This window comes from Propithecus coquereli, unplaced genomic scaffold (genome assembly GCF_000956105.1).
Source record: "Propithecus coquereli isolate 6110/MARCELLA unplaced genomic scaffold, Pcoq_1.0 Scaffold531, whole genome shotgun sequence".
Classification (NCBI taxonomy): domain Eukaryota; kingdom Metazoa; phylum Chordata; class Mammalia; order Primates; family Indriidae; genus Propithecus; species Propithecus coquereli.
In genome coordinates, this window is record NW_012151186.1 from 145,253 (window position 1) to 161,944 (window position 16,692).

The window sequence follows — 16,692 nt, forward strand, 5'->3', positions numbered from 1 at the left end:
TTACTTGGTGGTTCTCTGCAGCCACAGAACCTCACGCCACTTTTGCTGTCTGCGGCTCTGCTGTCCAGGAATTTGGACTTTGACACCATCGAGGCCCACGCGGACCTCCTTGGAGTCGAGAGCGAACCAGCCCGTTCCTGGGCAATGGGGCTGGGCAGGCCTGTGGTGTCCCCTCCACGTCTCTAGGAGCATCGGCCTGCGCTATTTGCCCCCTCGTTTTCTCTTTCCCAAGTTCTGCAGGGGAGCATAACCAGTCTTCTTGCACCTGAGGGTGCTGTGATTTTATTACATTTTCGAGGCAGACATGCCTGGGAAAGGGCCCCTAAATGCAACTGTCACCCCTAGTACCAAAAGGGAACGGAAAGCAATTACCCTTGACATCAAATTAGAAATGTTAAGACGATTTGAAACAGGTGAAAAGGTCAGTGAAATCACAAAAGCCTTAGCCCTCGCTGTCTCTACGGTGGTGACCATCCGAGATAATAAAGAAAAAATCAAAGCGAGTTCACAAATAGCTACTTCCTTGAGAGCCTCTCGGTTGACTCGACGTCGACGTGCAGTCATGGAGAACATGGAGCAATTGTTGAGCAGGTGGCTGGAAGACCAGAGCCAGTGAAATGTGCCCTTGGGTGTCACTGTCATTCAGGAGAAGGCTAAGAGTTTGTTTGACGACTTACAGCGTGAACAAGGAGAAAGCTCTCAAACGGAAAGGTTTAGTGCAGGTAAAGGGTGGTTTGTGAGATTCAAGGAGTGCCATTGTTTGCCCCACTTCAAGATGAACAGCACAGGTCCCAGAAACAACAAGGACCAGTATCCAAAAGTGCTGAAAAGCATCATTGAAGAAGGTGAGTATACCCCCCGGCAAGTTTTTAATGTAGATGAGACAGGACTTTATTGGAAGAGAATGCCTAAAGGGACATTTATTTCCAAGGAAGAGAAAGCTGAGCCAGGGTTTAAGTCATCCAAAGATCGCTCAATGCTGCTTCTTGGTGGCAATGCAGCTGGGGACTTTAGGTTGAAGCCCTTACTGGTATACCACTTGGAAACCCCCAAGGCCCTGAAGGGGTTCTCAAAGCCCAATTTGCCTGTGATTTGGTGCTCAAACAAAAAGGCTTGGGCAACCAGAAGCATCTTTCATGACTGGTTCACATATTTTTTTTGCCCTGCCAAGGAAAACTACTGTGCCCAAAATCATCTCACCAACAAAGCATTGCTCATCCTAGACAATGCACCATGCCACCTAGTAAATTTGAGTGATCTTTCTGATAACGGAAGAGTAGAATATCTTCATGACAGCATAGCCGACTCAATCCAGCCCATGGGTCAAGGTGTAGCCTGTACCTTCAAAGCGCATTACCTGAAAAGGACTTCTGAGCACATCCTAGAAGCAACAGATGGTGAGGATATAGCTATGATCAGGGAGTTCTGGAGAAACTACAATATCACGGATGCCATGGACAACATTGCGGTGGCTTGGGGGGAGCTCAAACCAGCAATAATGAACAGTGTGTGGCAGATTTGGCCTGAGTGTGTTCAGTTCCAGAGTTTTCCCCAGAGAGATACCATTTCACAGCTTCCGCAAAACATTATGACGCTTGCCAAGCGTGTGGCCTTGGCAGAGGTAGTAGAGGCTGACGTGGACCAGCTGCTGCGGTCTCGTGAAGAAGATCTGTCAAACCAGGAGCTGATGCAGCTGGGACAGGAGCAGGCAGCAGGAGAGGAGGAGAGTGAAGATGCACCTCCTGCCCTGCACCAACTAACCACGGGAAAATCGTCAGCAGCATTCTCACATTTTGAGGCCGGCTTGCAGGTCCTTATAGTAACTGCCCTAATGGTGAGTGGATACCGAAAGTTTCAAGAGCAGTCAATGATGCAATAAACTGCTACAGGGAATTGTACAATGAGAAAAAGCAGCACTCCCAGCAACGATCTTAGGTCATTTTTCAGTTTGTGTTACCAAGAGTAATCAAACTAAAGCCTGAAGCACCAAGATGACCTCGACAGTTGAGGCCCAGCCAAGCCTCTCTGCTTCCAGATGTTTAACATCCCTGGAAACCTTGCTGTTGGCATTTCCATTTTGACACCTCACAGTATCAAATTTTGTGTCATCAAAATGTTATTTAAGCATGTGCTTGAAAAAGACTACATGCAAGAATAGCCAGGAAAACATTTTTTAAAAAAGAAAAATTGCAAAGGGGAGACTAGCCCTTCCAGACGTTAAAACACACTGTAAAAGCCTCTGTAATTAAAGCAGTGTAGCTGTCAGATCTGTGAGGCAGAATTAAATAGTCCTGTGGAATAGAATAGAAAGTCCAGAAATGGATTCAGATAGACTTTTTCAAAAATGGTGCAGGACAACTGGTTAACAATTAGAAAAAGTTAGATCTGTGATAGCCTACACAAGAATAAACTCCAAATGGATCAGGAATCTAAAAAGTGAAAGCATGCAAGTACTGCAAAAACCCATGTGTGAATGCCTCTTTAACCTGGGTGCAGGGAGAGATATATATGACTCCAAATCCAGACGAAATAAAATATTAATGTGACCATATAAAAACATAAGCAAAACTCTTCCATAAGAAAGAAAACACCACAAATAAGGTCAAAAAGCAATTTACAAACTGAAAGAAAATATGTGCAATATATCTCACAGATAACAGGCTAATATCCCTGATATGTGAAGAGCTCTTTAAGAAGAAAAAATAGCAAAAATCCAATAGAAAAATGGGCTAAAGACATAATTCATAAACAAAAGAGATCCTGAAACATGAAAATAAGTTCAACCTCATTCATAATCATAGAAATGCAAAATAAAACTACACAGATACCATTTCTCACTGCGAATATTGAAAAGTATGAACACGTTCTGTCGGTGAGGCTATGGGGTAACAGACACTCTCATCCATTGCTGGTGAGAATGCAAATTGGTACAACCATGATGGAGGGCCATTTGACACACAAAAAATAGATTTGCCAGGTCCAATGTCCCCCAACTCTAGTCTCAGCTACTCAGGAGGCTGAAGTGGGAGGATCTCTTGAGCCCAGGAGTTCCAGTCTACCCTGGGAAATATAGTGAGACCCCCATCTCAAAAAAACAAAAAAAATAGAAAAAATTCAAAAAATACATTTGGCTCAGCAATCCGATTTTAGAATTGTATCCTGAAGATGCACCTCCAACAGAAGATAACACATGTGCACAGGTTACTCACTGCAGCCTTATTTGTAACTGCAAAAGCTCAGAAACAGCCTGAGTATTCATTCATAGAAGAGTGGTTGAATCAGAAATAGTAACTCCATGCAATGGAATATGATACAGATGTAAATTATGAAAATAATAATAGAATGAGGTAGAACTCTAGGAACTGATGTGGTTTCCAGGATATATGACAGTATTAAGTGAAAAAAGCAATATGCAAGAAGATAGTATGCTACCTTTTATGGAAGAAAATTGAAAATAGAAATAGAAAATATACACGTATCTTACTCGTTTGTGCAAAAAGAAACACAGGAAGGAGAAACCAGAGACTATAAAGAGATCGGTTACCTAGGGAGGTGTGGCGGGTGGACAGGGAGGAGGGGGGATGGAGACCTGACTGAGTACACCTTTTGTAATGTTCTGACCTTTGTAACCGTGTTACTATATCAGGATCAGACAAAATGAACAAGGGTAGGGAAATAAAATGGAATATACGAACAGAACCGAACAGAACTGTGCTTCAAATGAACAATGTAACCACAATGAAAGGGGAGAAATACCCAAGTAAGTTCTGAACACTGTGTTTTACCTATATGCCCTCAGGCTAAAGACAAAAAGAACTCTAAACAAATATTTAACTCCAGTTAGTGGGCTTCTTTCTCAGACGTATGGATGAGCAATGCTGAATGTACTTTATTCTAGGACTGAGCACATGTGGATAATGGAGCCAGGTTTCCACTGTCAAGGAATCAAATATGACAAACAGACAAAATGAGCCCAATAGAAATGTTTTGAAATTGAAAGTATGAGTGTGTACTCATGGTTTTTAATATGTTGAAAGACAAATCATAGAGAAATAGATACAGATGTAGGGAGTGCTTTTTCCTGGCTCTGTCTGTGGAAAGAACCCAGAAACCGTAGCAATAAGCACACCCAGCAACTACATCTTGGTTACTGATACCATCATACATAAAAAGAATCAGGGCTCCTAGGAGAAGCGGCTGATTTCAGGGCTGAGACTGTGAGAGTATAGATGAGCCTGGAACGCCTTGCTGTGCAAGAAAGTAAGCGAGGGTTTAAAGAATGACAAGCACATGCCAGGAGGACACAGGAGACAGGCTGAAAGGGCTTCCACTGGCCAAATCTGGGATAATTTGAGAATTGAAATAATTACAAGGATTACAGCCCATTGAGTAAAATAGGACCTTGAGTGAATAAGTAAATAAACAGGGAGGAGGGAAAGCTCTTCCGTATGATAGAAAGATGCAGAAGCAGCAATGGAATTAGAAAATCACCGTTTGGCAATCATCGTTGTAATAACTGAATTAGGTGATAATTATCAGTGGATACCAACATCAGGGGTGGAAGTTTGAGGAGTAACTGGATATTTATAGTCTCAAAGTATCTTCCCACAAGATACGTACTAATGACAAAGGAATATATAGTAATCTCATAGTGGAGAAACCCGGCAGACACCACCCTACCCAGATTTCCCACAGTGGGACAAACTGACATTGTGTGCTTCCTGGTACACACAGCACCACTGCTATGGATTCCTGCCAAAAGTGCAAAGCTTGAATCTGAGACCAAACCCAAACTGAGGGACATTCTTCAAAATAGCCTGCACTTTTCAAAAATGTCAATGTTTCGTCATATTAAAGGTCAAAGAGACATGGTAACCGAATGTAATGTGTGGTCTGGGGGGAGGGGGAGGAGGTCGATGACATCCGAACAAGGCTTGTTGTAGGTTTTGTATTTTCTCAGTGTCATTGTCCTGATTTTGATAATTGCCTATTTGATAAATGTGGCCATGGTCATGTAAGGTGATGTCCTTGTTTTGCGGGAACACACTCGAGTATTTAGAAGCAAAGGACATGATCGTCTCTGCAACGTACTATCAAATGGTTGAGAAAAAAAATGTAGGTGCAGAGAAAGAATAAAGCAAATGGCGCAAAATGTTAACATTTAGGGAATCGAGGAGATGGGCAAATGGGAATGTTTTTGCAACTTTTCTGTAAGTCTAAATTTGTCAAAATAAAAAATATTAAAAGAAAAACAATTTCATAACCTAAACGGGGAAAAACGATTGTGTCCTCTAATATCCAAAGTGCAGCTTTAGTGCTTGTGGTTTTTAACTGGAGGCATGTACTCAGACGTCCCAGCACCCACCCACAACAGCCCTGGAATCCTCCTGCCCCCGCCCCCGCCCAGCCCCCTGATTATGGATAAAGACACCTTCCACAGCACATTCCTGGCGTTTCCTAGGTCATAGCCTCTGTGAGATCCTGGTCAAAACCGTAGATCATGTCTCTGCAGAAAAATGCACACAAACAGAGTTTTGAATCTCATCTGGAAGGAGAGTTTATGGTTCCCCTGAAGTACATCCATTAGTTGTCCTTAGTCAAGGGCAATGGGAATGCCTTGAGCTACGGTGAGGGCCCTTTTCATGGGTCTCACTTATGGAGCTGACAGAGGCTCCCAGGAGCTGGATAAGACTTATGCTGAGTCTCCTGGGATTTGCATAACTGGCCAGTTTCTCGTCGCCTAAGCTAATGAGGCAGCCCTTCCAACGAGAGGACTCTATAAAGAAGACATAGCTCTATTTACTGAGCATTTCCGGCCTGCCAGGAACAGCCCTAAACGCTTCTTGGAACGCTAAAAACCCCACGAGGTGTATGTTGTAATCCCATCTCACAGAAGAAATGCAGGCTGAAACTGTGTAACTTTCCCACACGTGTCGGAGCCGACTCAGGCCTCGCTCTAACACCAGCGTATGTACTTCTCCTAATTAATCAAGAAACATGAGTATCACAAGAATGGAAAAACAAGCACCACATGTACTCACCATCAAATTAGTATTAACCGATCAACACTTATATGCACATATAGTAGTAACATTCATCCGGTGTTGGGCAGGTGGGAGAGGGGAGGAGAGGATGGGTATATTCACACCTTATAGGTGTAGTGCGCACCGTCTGGGCATGGACACACTTGAAGTTCTGACTCCGGTGGGGCAAAGGCAGTATGTGTAACCTAAACATTTGTACCCCTATAATATGCTGAAATTTAAAAAAAGGAAAAAAATTTTAAAAATCAAAAAGAATTATGGCCAGGTGCAGTGTCCTATGCCTGTAATCCCAGCACTTTGGGAAGCCAAGGCTGGAGGATCCCTTGAGGCTGGGAGTTCAAGACCAGCCTGTGCAACGAAGCAGGACCACAACTCTATAAAAAAATTTTAAAATAGCTGGGCGTGGCGGTACACACCTGCAGTCCCAGCTACTGGGGAGGCTGAGGCGGGAGGATTGCTTGAGCCCAGGAGTCTGAGGCTGGAGTGAGCTGTGATTATGCCACTGCACTCCAGCCTGGGTGACAGAGTGAGACCCTGTCTCAAAAAAAACAAAGAAAAAGAAAAAAGAAAGAAACGGTACTTCACCCCAAACCAGATTACATTCAACCCCACTGGATGGGGTTGTTAGTCCCTAAGCCTACCATTGGCTTGTGTATCAACACACTCTCAGCCTTGTCTCCAATTCACCACACACACCAGAGTCTACAGGACACCAATTTAATGGGACAGTGACAGTGGCAATGTTACAACCAGGCATCTTTCAGGCCAGCCTAATCCCACACTAAAGAATCACCCTTGCGTGAGCTCTTCCGTAAGACGCCGCTCATGCAAACCGTTTCCTTGCTGGGTTCTCCCTACCGTGCTGTGGACGTGGAGAAAGACCCGCACATGATTCAGTTCAAAGACTTTGTCATCCAGAGGGCAGGTGAGGAAGAAATGTTGGGTAGGTTAAAAGATGACCCAACCCTTTGTCCGACAAATGCCAGCCTGCTTTTTCTACGGACACAGTGATTTCTAACTGGGATGTGATGATTACACAGGAGGTTCGGGAATGGCCAGTATTCCTATGACAGAAATGCAATACAGTGGTGAGAAGTGCACAGATTTAAGGACGTAGGAAAAAGGCATTTGGCCTTTAACCCCCTCTTCAGCCCCAAAGAAGAGGAGAAAGCAGGACAGGGACCCACCATTGACCCGACCTCACAGCCCCCTCTTTAAAGGACTTGGGTCCCTTCTCACCATTCCACCCTGAGGTAGGTCCACACCACGGCCCCCATCTCCCAGATGGGGAGAGTGAGACAGGACAGACAGCAAGAGCCGAGTCTAAAGCCACGGTGTGGGGCGAAATGATACCATCCCTTTCCTGACGGTGCAGAGGGGCAAGGAGGAGGTGACGCTGTCATTGTCCACCCTCAGGGGGCCAGTGAGCCAAGCTGGCCTCTCTGCTGACTGAGGCATCTCCTCTTGGGCTTTCCCGCCAAAGGAAATGGTTGTCCCAGCAGCTACGGTCCCTGCCCTCTGCCCACGTGTGCCAACCACGTGCATCAACAGCCAAGCACAGTCCAGGGAGAGGAGGAGGAAGGCAGATGCAGCCACCTCTGCTTCCCAGAGGCAAAAGACTGGGAAGCCACGTCCCAGGCTGTCCCCTCCTACAGCCCCTCAACGCAGGATCTATAAAGTGCAAACACGGAAGCCAAGTGTGCCCCCTCTCCCTGCTGAAGAGCTGTAGGTCTTGTCTGCTGTCCAGGGGCCCTTTGTCACGTGGAATGAGGGACCTCCCACACCCCCTTGCCCTCATCCTTCTGCATGGCTCTAGGCTTCATGTCCAGGTTTGTGTAGGAAGACCCACACTGTTTAAAGACTTTGTCATCCAGAGGGGCAGGTGAGGAAGACAGCAAATACTCCCAGCTCTTGAGCTGAGGCACACACACACAGAGGCCCCTGGCTGGTCATCTCCAAGCCAGCCAGAGCCCTCCACAGGCAGTAGGACAGAGCTCCTCAGGGACAAATTTGGTCCTGAGAAATGCCACCCAGGCCTACTGTAAATGACCCTGTTGCCTGACCTGGAACCTCCACTGGGGCACAGCCCCTGTGCCACACCTGGAGGCCGGGATACCCTCCTCAGGCTGGACCCCCAGCCTCCCAGCTTGAAGAACCAGGGGATAAGGTGGGCTGGGCCATGGCAGGAGCAGCAACAGGTGTGCCCAGGAGGGAAAAGCTCCACAGCCCCCTTCCCTCCCAGACCTCCCAGGAGGACTTAAAAGAACCTCAGGAGGCCAAGATGGGCAGGTCCATGGGAGACAATCTTGAATGGCTCCCGCCAGGGACAAACAGAAGCCCCCACAGACAAGTGGCTGGAGGCAGTGGGAGTCTCCAGGTAGAACCCAAACTACCACTGCAGGCGAAACTCAGGCCCGGGGCATCCTCAGGTCTTAGTGACCCCTGCTCTGAAGCCCTCTGGGGGTCTTGGCCTGACAAGTTTCCAGAGTGGCTGGGACGGGGCTCATGGCGTCTCCAGAGCCCAGAAGCCTTGGCCCAGGGGCACGGAGGGCTCTGTGCAGTGGGGGAAGTTAGAAGTCCTCCCTCACTCCACGGAGTCCTGCAGTGGGGGAGGGGACCCCACATGGCAGCACAACCACGTAACAACCAGGTGCAGCCGCCCCGAGTGCCACAAAGCACCTGGGGGATGACAGTCCTGCTCACCACCTCCCTCTACCCCCACAGGGGTGGAGAGGTCCAGGGGCTTCACCCCAGGGGTCTCCAGAGCGGAACAAACTTGACTTTGGCAATGCCAGCGGGGTCGGCGACAGGTAGTCCAGGCGGGGCACCCGGTGTCCTCCTTCAGCTTCAGGCGTCCACGTCGGGACCAGGCTCCTGAAAGAGTGACTGCTTCCGCAGGCTGAGCCGGGCGCACTTGGGGCATGTGGTGGAGTTGTCGTAGTAGCAGTCCCTGGGGGCAGGAACAGGTTGGGGCCGTCCGCTCGAAAAATTCTACCGCTGCGTCCTCACAAGCTGCTTACGTCAGATCCCATCACCCCTCTACAGGTGGGGAAACTGAGGTGCAGAGATGTTACCCAAGGGCAGAAGCAGGGTCTGTGCCCAGAGGTGACCGACCGTGAGGTCAGAGTATGGTGAGCACTTACCCAGGATGCCGAGGGGCCTCCCTCAGGGTCCTCACAGTACCCGCCATCCCTGACGGCGCAGGGCCTGGGTCACCAAGACACGAGCGGAAGGGGCTGAACCAGGCGGTCACCTTGGCTCTGACCTCTCAGTGACTGTCACCACCTGTCCTTATCCCCACTGGCCTCCACGGTGGTTCCCAAACTGTGCATCAGGGCACCCCAAGGCACTGCAGGGGGTTCCACAGGCCAGTTTAGATTTTTGAAGAGAACACAGCAAATCTGACATCTGTCAGACACCAAGCAAACTCCTAGCTCCAGGGAGTTCGGTTGCAATGTTAGTTTTTGCTACAGTTCCTTCTGTGACATCACAGCCTCTCAGAGCTGGGATTCGGCAGGTGCTATGATAAATAGCAAATGCCTCGCAAAAACCAGTGGATGGAGATGGGGGTGGTGTTTCCTACCTGACTCCAGGTTTAAGAAGGTGTGCCGGGCCCAGGACACAAACACGTATCATTAGTAAGTAATTGTGCTTCTTGAAAAGTGAAATTAAAATATTTTTCTTCCAATTTTTGTGTGTCATTTTCCCAAACAGCCACTAAATCTTTAGTGACATAAATAAAGCTTTAGGACATAAATACTTATAAAGTTGAACACAAGAACTTAATAAACCAAGGTGGCAGGCATTTCTTTTGGTCCAGGGACACTTTGAAAAAATTACCAAGACACTAAAGGGTGCCAGGAACTAGAAAGTTTGGGAACCTCTACCTACACTAACCCTGACAGAGTGACTTGAGCCCTAGCGGAGAAAGCGGTTCAGGTGCTGTGAACACCTCTGGGGGCAGGCTGGGGCCTCGTGTGACTTTTAGTGTCGTCACAGACAGCAGGGTCTAACGCCGTATCTTAGGATGGGGAAAAGGCTTTGAAAATCAGCAGGAAAGATGCAAATGTCCCTCTCTCTCTCCCTCCCGCACAGGGGCAGCTCCCGCAGGACCAGCCACACCCACCTGTGGAAGACGGCCGAGCAGTCGGTGCACACGGACGTGTGGCTGTCAAACGGGAACAGCACGTCACCCTCTCTGCAGAGCTCACACACGAAGCCCTTGGCCTGGCACCGCTGCGGGGACAGTGGGGATTGGGGGCGGGCAGGCAAGTGTCAGCCCTGCAGGGCAGTCCGAGGACAGGGATACTGCGGGCTGGGCTTCTCCCGCCCACTCCCGCCCTCAGGCTGGGGGCAGAGGAAGAGCGCCCACGGCCCCCCCAGAGCGGAACCCACCTCGGTGGAGCAAAGAGGCCCACCTCACAGTCCAGCTTGATGTGCTTGGCGAACAGCGTGTGGATCTCGGTGAGGGAGCAGCCCAGCCGGCCCAAGCGCACGTCCAGGAGGTCCTGGACCGAGTACATCTCGTCGTTCTCCACGAAGTGCTGCCGGTCCTGGAGCTGCCAAGTCCCCGTGGCCGTGACCCCAGGCACCAGGAAAGGACCCCCATGGCCCACCCAGAGCCACTCCCAGTGCCACGGAAGCAACAAGCTTCAGATGGCGTCTGTGTCTGGGCCCCAAGAGCAGAATCCAGGAGCCCGGGGGGGACATCAGGGAGAGATGGGACGAGGGACAGGTTTCTCTTCACTCCCGCGATACGGCCCCTCCAGCCACACCGCCACCTCACGGCTCCCGTCCCCTCCCTGTGTACACTGCGCCCCACACGCTCCACACCTCCTCCCTGACTTATCTTGTCTGCAGTGCTCACCACCCTGACATCTTGCCTACTCGAAGGGTACCCTCTAAGGGCAAAGATTCCTGCCTGTTTTGCTCACTGGTCCCCAGAGTCTAGAACAGCGTCTGTGAATATCGGTTGAACAAATACACAGGTGAGCCTTGAGGACTGTTTTGTGGTCAGCCTGCCGGAGGGGGGCTGGGCTGGGTCTACCTGGGGGAGATTGACAGAAAACCTACAGCAACAACCTCAGTGTTCCCCAGACTGAAATGATGAGAACACTTTTGTGGGTAGAATACCTGTTTGCTTTGTTCCTTGGGACATAGTTCGGGAGACCCTCTGCTAACGGCACTACACATACGAGGATAAAAAAATATCTGAGCATGAGGCGCCCTGTCACCCTGGCTCTCTCTGTCTCTCCCGTCTTGGGCCAGTCCTTTTGGCAGTCTGACCTGCAGCAGCAGACGTGCCTCCATGGCCTCCTTACAGGTGATGAAGTACGGCTTCATGCGCAGGATGTCCTGGCGCAGTTTCTGCGGACAAGGGGAGCAGCTGGGCCTCAGCCAGAAGGCGGGGCCGACACTGTGCCCACGTCTGCACGGCCGAGGGCTGGCCCTGTGCCAGTGTCACACGGAGCCCTGGTCACGGGCGTCTCACCCTGCACTCTGGGGACGGTGCCCTCAAGTTCCCCAGAACGGTCCCAGGTCTGAGTGCTCCAGCCAAGCTCAAGTTCAAACCACGGCTTCTGGCTGGGCAGGACCTTGAGGTCCGTTTGTCGTTGCCCACGGAACCTTCCACTCACCCGACCTCAGCCCCACAGGCACGAAATGCCGCCTGACGCGACATCGGCAGCCTCACACAGCACAGACACATCCGACACGCTGAGCCAAACTTCCGGAAAAATCCCAGCTCCCTCCTCAGCCCCTATGGCCTCAGCGACTCAACTTGCTGCCTCATCACCCATGTGAGACGATGCCACCTCCGGCGTAAAGTGTAGCACCCTCTGCCCTCGGCCCACCCCCCTCCCCGCACCGCTGGCTAAGAGAACGGGCCACATGCGGCCACTGAGGAGTGGCTGGTCTGGGCTGAGGTTGCTGTAAGTGTAGAATACACACTGGAATCCAAAGAGGTGGCACAGAAAAGAAAAAGAATGTAAACCATCTCAATAATTTTGTATGATTGCATGTTGAAATAATCTGTTCAACGTGCATTAGGTTACATTAGGTTAAATAAACAGATATTGGGTTAAATAAAATATATTATTAAAATTAACTTCACCTGTTTCTTTTTGCTGTTTTAGTGTCGCTACTAGAAAAATTTAAAATGGTCTCCATGCCTAGATCAGATTGCTCTGGACATGGCTCTAGCGTCTTCAAATCGAAGGACAGGCAAGGAGGCTGCTCACCCTAAGCAGTGGTCTCCCTCCTGCTTAACCCCCACAGCCCAGGGCCTGCAGAGGAGAGGGTCGCTGGCCCTGCCATGGGGCCCCCCACGGAGCACCCCGCACCCCCGGGCCCAGCCTCACCCGGATCTCTACCAGCTCCTCCACGTAGTTGAACAGCAGAGGGTTGATCTCCCGGAGCCGGAGCACCGGCCGAGACACCATGAGCGCCAGGTAGCGCATGCTGCAGCGGGACACCTGCAGGGCGGGGCTCGGTGGCACCTCCAGCACCACGTCCGGCGGCACCCTGCCCCCCACAGGCCCGCGCGGCCAGCAATCGCCCACCCAGGGCATGCCAGCCCCGCCCCCGGCGGCTCTCCCTCCCGGGGGCCATCCCCTGCCTCCCGACCCCCGACCTTGCGAGGCTCGAAGTCCCAGTTGTGCACGACGCGCGCAGGGATCACGGCCAGGTCGTTCCAGTGGCAGTGGCCGCAGTAGTACTGGCCGGTGTAGTCACACTGCCTGGCCTCGCTGGGCACACCCCCTGCAGGGCGCGGCCGCCGCGCATCAGAGTGGCCGTGGGGGTCTCACCGCCACCCCCACGGCTTCCACGCCCCGTGGTCCATGCTCCCCTAGACCACAGCCCTGGGGAAACAGCCCACCGGGCCAAGGGCACCACCTTTCGGACCTGGTCCACCCTCTTCTCAGCCGTGGGACCTCAGGGCTCCAGCATCTCACTGCTCTGTTTTCTCATCAGTAAAACGGGACAGTAAAAGGACCCTGCCACAGGACTACGAAGGGACTCGTGAACTGACACCCGTGACTCTCTAGAGAGAAGGGCTGCGGGTGCATGTGCAGGACGGCTGCGTGGTTTTTCCCGGTCCCTGTCTGTGTGGGCTCCGTGTGACGAAGGGCCACACAGGAGGCTGAGGTCAGGTCCGGCCCTGCGGGAACTCCTGGGGGACGTGTGCGAGCCTTGAGACGGCTGGGACCTCGCCTGCTTGCGTGGGAGACTCAGGGACCACGCCCGGGTCCTCGCCTAGCCACCTGACTTTCCCAGCCCCTCCTGGCCCCCCTGCCCAGCAGCTCCCGGCCACCACTCACGCAGAGAGATGGGTGCCCGGCACTCGGCACAGCGGTAGTCCTGGCTGTCCAGCCCTGTCTCGGGACAGATGTTCAGCTCGTACTCGGCTTGGTGGCTGACTCTGGAGCTGACGCACGGCTTGGAGATGAGGCCCAAGCACTTGCTGTGACAGCGGTAACAACACCCTGGGGGCAGGGACGAAACACACACCCTGAGAAATGGGGGGAGGCCCTGCAGCCAGGCGACCTTCAGCTGTCTGCCCCCTGCCCCCATGGGCTCCACGCCAAGGCCCAGACCGAGCCAAGACCTCCTGGCACTGCTGTAGGTCTTAGAACCTCAGAGACCCTCCTGTCCCCGTGCCCCGAGCCTCGCCCTTCAACTTCAGATGTGCACATCCAGTGGCCCAGCCGCCATTCCCAACTCAAATCCAAGCTGTCCAAATGGAACAAATGGAATTCCCACCCTTCCTTCCCAACCTCCTCACAGCTTCCCGTCTCAGATTTCAGCAACTCCATCTTTCCACTGCTGGGAGCAAACGTCGTGAGTCGTCCTGACTCCATTCTCGTCTCTTACGATCCATTTCCAAACCTGCAGCTGGCGCTAAACTCAGCTACTTCTTACTCCCACCATCCTGCCCCAACCAGAGTGTCACCCCCTCCTCATCCATGCTCAGTCAGCAGCCAGAATGACACTGTTAACACCTAAGTATGGGCTGGGCACAGTAGCTCACACCTGTAATCCCAGCACTTTGGGAGGCCAGGGTGGGAGGATCACTTGAGCCCAGACCAGGAGTTCAAGACCAGCCTGGACAATATAGCAAGACCCTATCCCTACAAACAATTTAAAAACTACCCAGGCGTGGTAGTACATGCCTGTAGTCCCAGCTACTCGGGAGGCTGTGGCAGGAGGATCACTTGAGCCCAGGAGTTTGAGGTTGCTGTGAGCTATCATGACACCACTGCACTCTAGCCTGGGCAACAGAGTGAGACAATGTCTCAAAAAAAAAAAAAAAAAAACATAAGTATGTCCAACAACCACTCGTAGCCCCCACTGCAGTTACAGAAAAGCCCCCAGCCGGCTCTAAGCCCACATCCCTCAGATGTGCAGCTCCAGCCACAGGGCTCTCTGCTCCTTCTTGAAGACACTGGACACACCTCAGCCCCAGGGCCTTTGCACACCTAACTACCCTGCACCAGAACATTCCTCCCTAGATATACTCCTGACTTGTGCCCTGACCTTCAAGTTTTTGCTTAAATGTCACGTGATGTCTCTTCTTTCTGCCCTGAAGTCATACCCATTCCACCCCAGCACATGCTATTCCTGTTCCTGAGTTTTCTTCACTGTCCCGTGATTGTCTGAGACACCATGTCCGTCACTAGTCTGACTTCTCATCCTGAATAGCACCGTCAGATGGGATTTTCTGCAATCACGGAAATGTTTTCTCTGCACTGTCCAACCTGGCAGCCACTAGCATCGTGGGCTCTTGAGTACGAGCAAGGCAGATGGTACAACTGAGGAAATGAATATTCAATTAATTAACATTCAAATTTGCATAGCCATAGGTAGCTAGTGGCCACCATCCTGGACAGCTCAGGTGTGGCTGTGAGCTCAGTGTGGGCCAGGATTTTGGTCTCGTCTCCAGCGCACAGCAGGGTTCAGCCGCTGAGAACACGGCGGAGCATTCACCTGAACGTGACCCGGATACGGGAACAGAGCTGTTGGCTTCTGCGCCCTGCCCTGAGGACCCAGACCACTCATCCAGCAGGACGGGTCTAGGTCTCGGCCCACCTGTGCAGGTGTACCAGGTCTGAATGAGCCCCCAGATGAGAGTGTTGCACTTGTCACAGGTTTGCTTGACACTCTTGCTCTTCTCCTTATAGAAGCGGTGGTCGAGGAGGACTCGGAGGTTGGGCTCGTCCTCGTTGGGGTCCTGCAGAGGAGGGTCGGGGAGGGTCACAGGTAAGCTGGACTGCAGGTCCTTCCCCCTCACACACAAGCCCCTCAACTTATTTCTTGCAGGCACCATCGGCAGCAGAGATTGTGAGTTTCGGCGCAACGCCAAGCCCCTTTTCCTTTCTACGATAAAACAATGATCAGTCGGGCATGGGCCGCCCAGATCACATGCTCGCTCTCCCGGCCCCCCCACCATGAGGTGCTGCTGGGTGACCGTGCGGGGCCGAGGACACGTGGGCAGCAATGGTGCAGCCCCCTGCCCTTCCCTCTTGTCTGCCGTTTGGGTGCAAACCCAGAAGACACGGTGTGGGGCCATCTTAGATCCCCCAGGACTGGCAGAGCAACAAGAAAGGGTGACCCAGGGTCCCCAACACCATCAGCTGCCACATGGGCCCCGGACCACCTGTGGGATTTTCACATGAGGAAAATTACACATCTTCTTTAAGCCACTGCATTTTGGGATATCTTTCTCACCACGGAAACTACTTCCTGATGAATATCCCCCTTTCTGAATTCCCAGGGACTCATGAATCAGTACAGGGGACACAGTGGCCACCAGGGCAAAGAACATATAGACTCAAGGGATACAGCGTGGACATCTGTGGTTTGGGGATCCATTTACCTTCTTCTCGTTCTTTTTTCTTCTCCAAGAGAGACAGGCTCTCGCCCTGTCACCCAGGCTGGGAGGCAGCCGCGCAGTCGCGGCTCACTGCAGCCCGGAACCCCTGGCCTCAAGGGATCCTCCCGCCTCAGCCGCAGGTGTGGGCCACCACCCTGCCATTGCCCTTCTAGACACCACCCGAGACGCGCTCTCACATCACTCCAGGTCCACTTGCTCTAGTGGACGGGCACGTGACCGGAGCCAGCCAGCCGGTCACCGCCTCTGGGTCAGGAGTGGGCCCAGGACCGGCCAAGGCAAGTTGAGCCTGAGACTCTCGCTACAACCACTAGGAAAAGAAGGCTCTGCACAGGATGGCCCAGCGGATGGACAGAGGCCGCGGTCACTGGGGCCGTCTCTGCCACCACACAGGGAGCTCCCTGAGAATGGGTCAAACACAGAAAGCAGAGTTGAAAGACGGCAAGATTGCTGATATTGTAGGATCTTTCAGTCACCGGCAAATACTTCTTTTCTTTTTGGTTTAAGCTACTCGAGGTTGGGTTTCTGTCCCTTGCCACCAAGAGGGTCCAGACTCCTAGAGAAATAGCCTGCCGCACACAGGTGAGGGCCCGGCTTTCACCCTGCCCTCTATGTACCTTGCTACCCCAGTCCCTCAGAGCCCAGAGAGACCCAGCACCCAGGAAGGAGCCAGGGACTGCCCCGGGGTCTCCTCCTTCCCACAGTGCTGGTCTCGGCTCCAGGCTCCCTCTGTGGGGGGTGGGCCAGCACCCACCTTCA

General features: G+C 52.0%; 2 protein-coding genes across 3 annotated transcripts in view; one reads left to right on the top strand and one right to left on the bottom strand.

The window, feature by feature from the left end:
• Window positions 1-290: 290 nt before the first annotated feature.
• CENPBD1 (CENPB DNA-binding domains containing 1) lies at window positions 291-856 on the top strand (the record flags this gene model as incomplete). Its single annotated transcript, XM_012657177.1, is given in 1 exon segment — window positions 291-856. A coding segment is annotated over 1 exon segment (552 nt), but the record flags the coding sequence as incomplete, so codon positions are not given.
• A 5,761-nt stretch (window positions 857-6,617) lies between these two features.
• DEF8 (differentially expressed in FDCP 8 homolog (mouse)) overlaps window positions 6,618-16,692 on the bottom strand; it is a 17,258-nt gene continuing 7,183 nt past the window's right edge. For both annotated transcript variants that reach the window (XM_012657178.1, XM_012657179.1), the window contains exons 5-12: window positions 15,132-15,273; window positions 13,364-13,528; window positions 12,676-12,803; window positions 12,404-12,517; window positions 11,331-11,411; window positions 10,463-10,603; window positions 10,171-10,280; window positions 6,618-8,994 (exon numbers count right to left, since the gene is read on the bottom strand). In XM_012657178.1, the coding sequence (XP_012512632.1) occupies window positions 8,892-8,994; window positions 10,171-10,280; window positions 10,463-10,603; window positions 11,331-11,411; window positions 12,404-12,517; window positions 12,676-12,803; window positions 13,364-13,528; window positions 15,132-15,273 (984 nt within the window). In that variant the 3' untranslated portion in view covers window positions 6,618-8,891. The remainder of the gene's footprint in view (window positions 8,995-10,170; window positions 10,281-10,462; window positions 10,604-11,330; window positions 11,412-12,403; window positions 12,518-12,675; window positions 12,804-13,363; window positions 13,529-15,131; window positions 15,274-16,692) is intronic.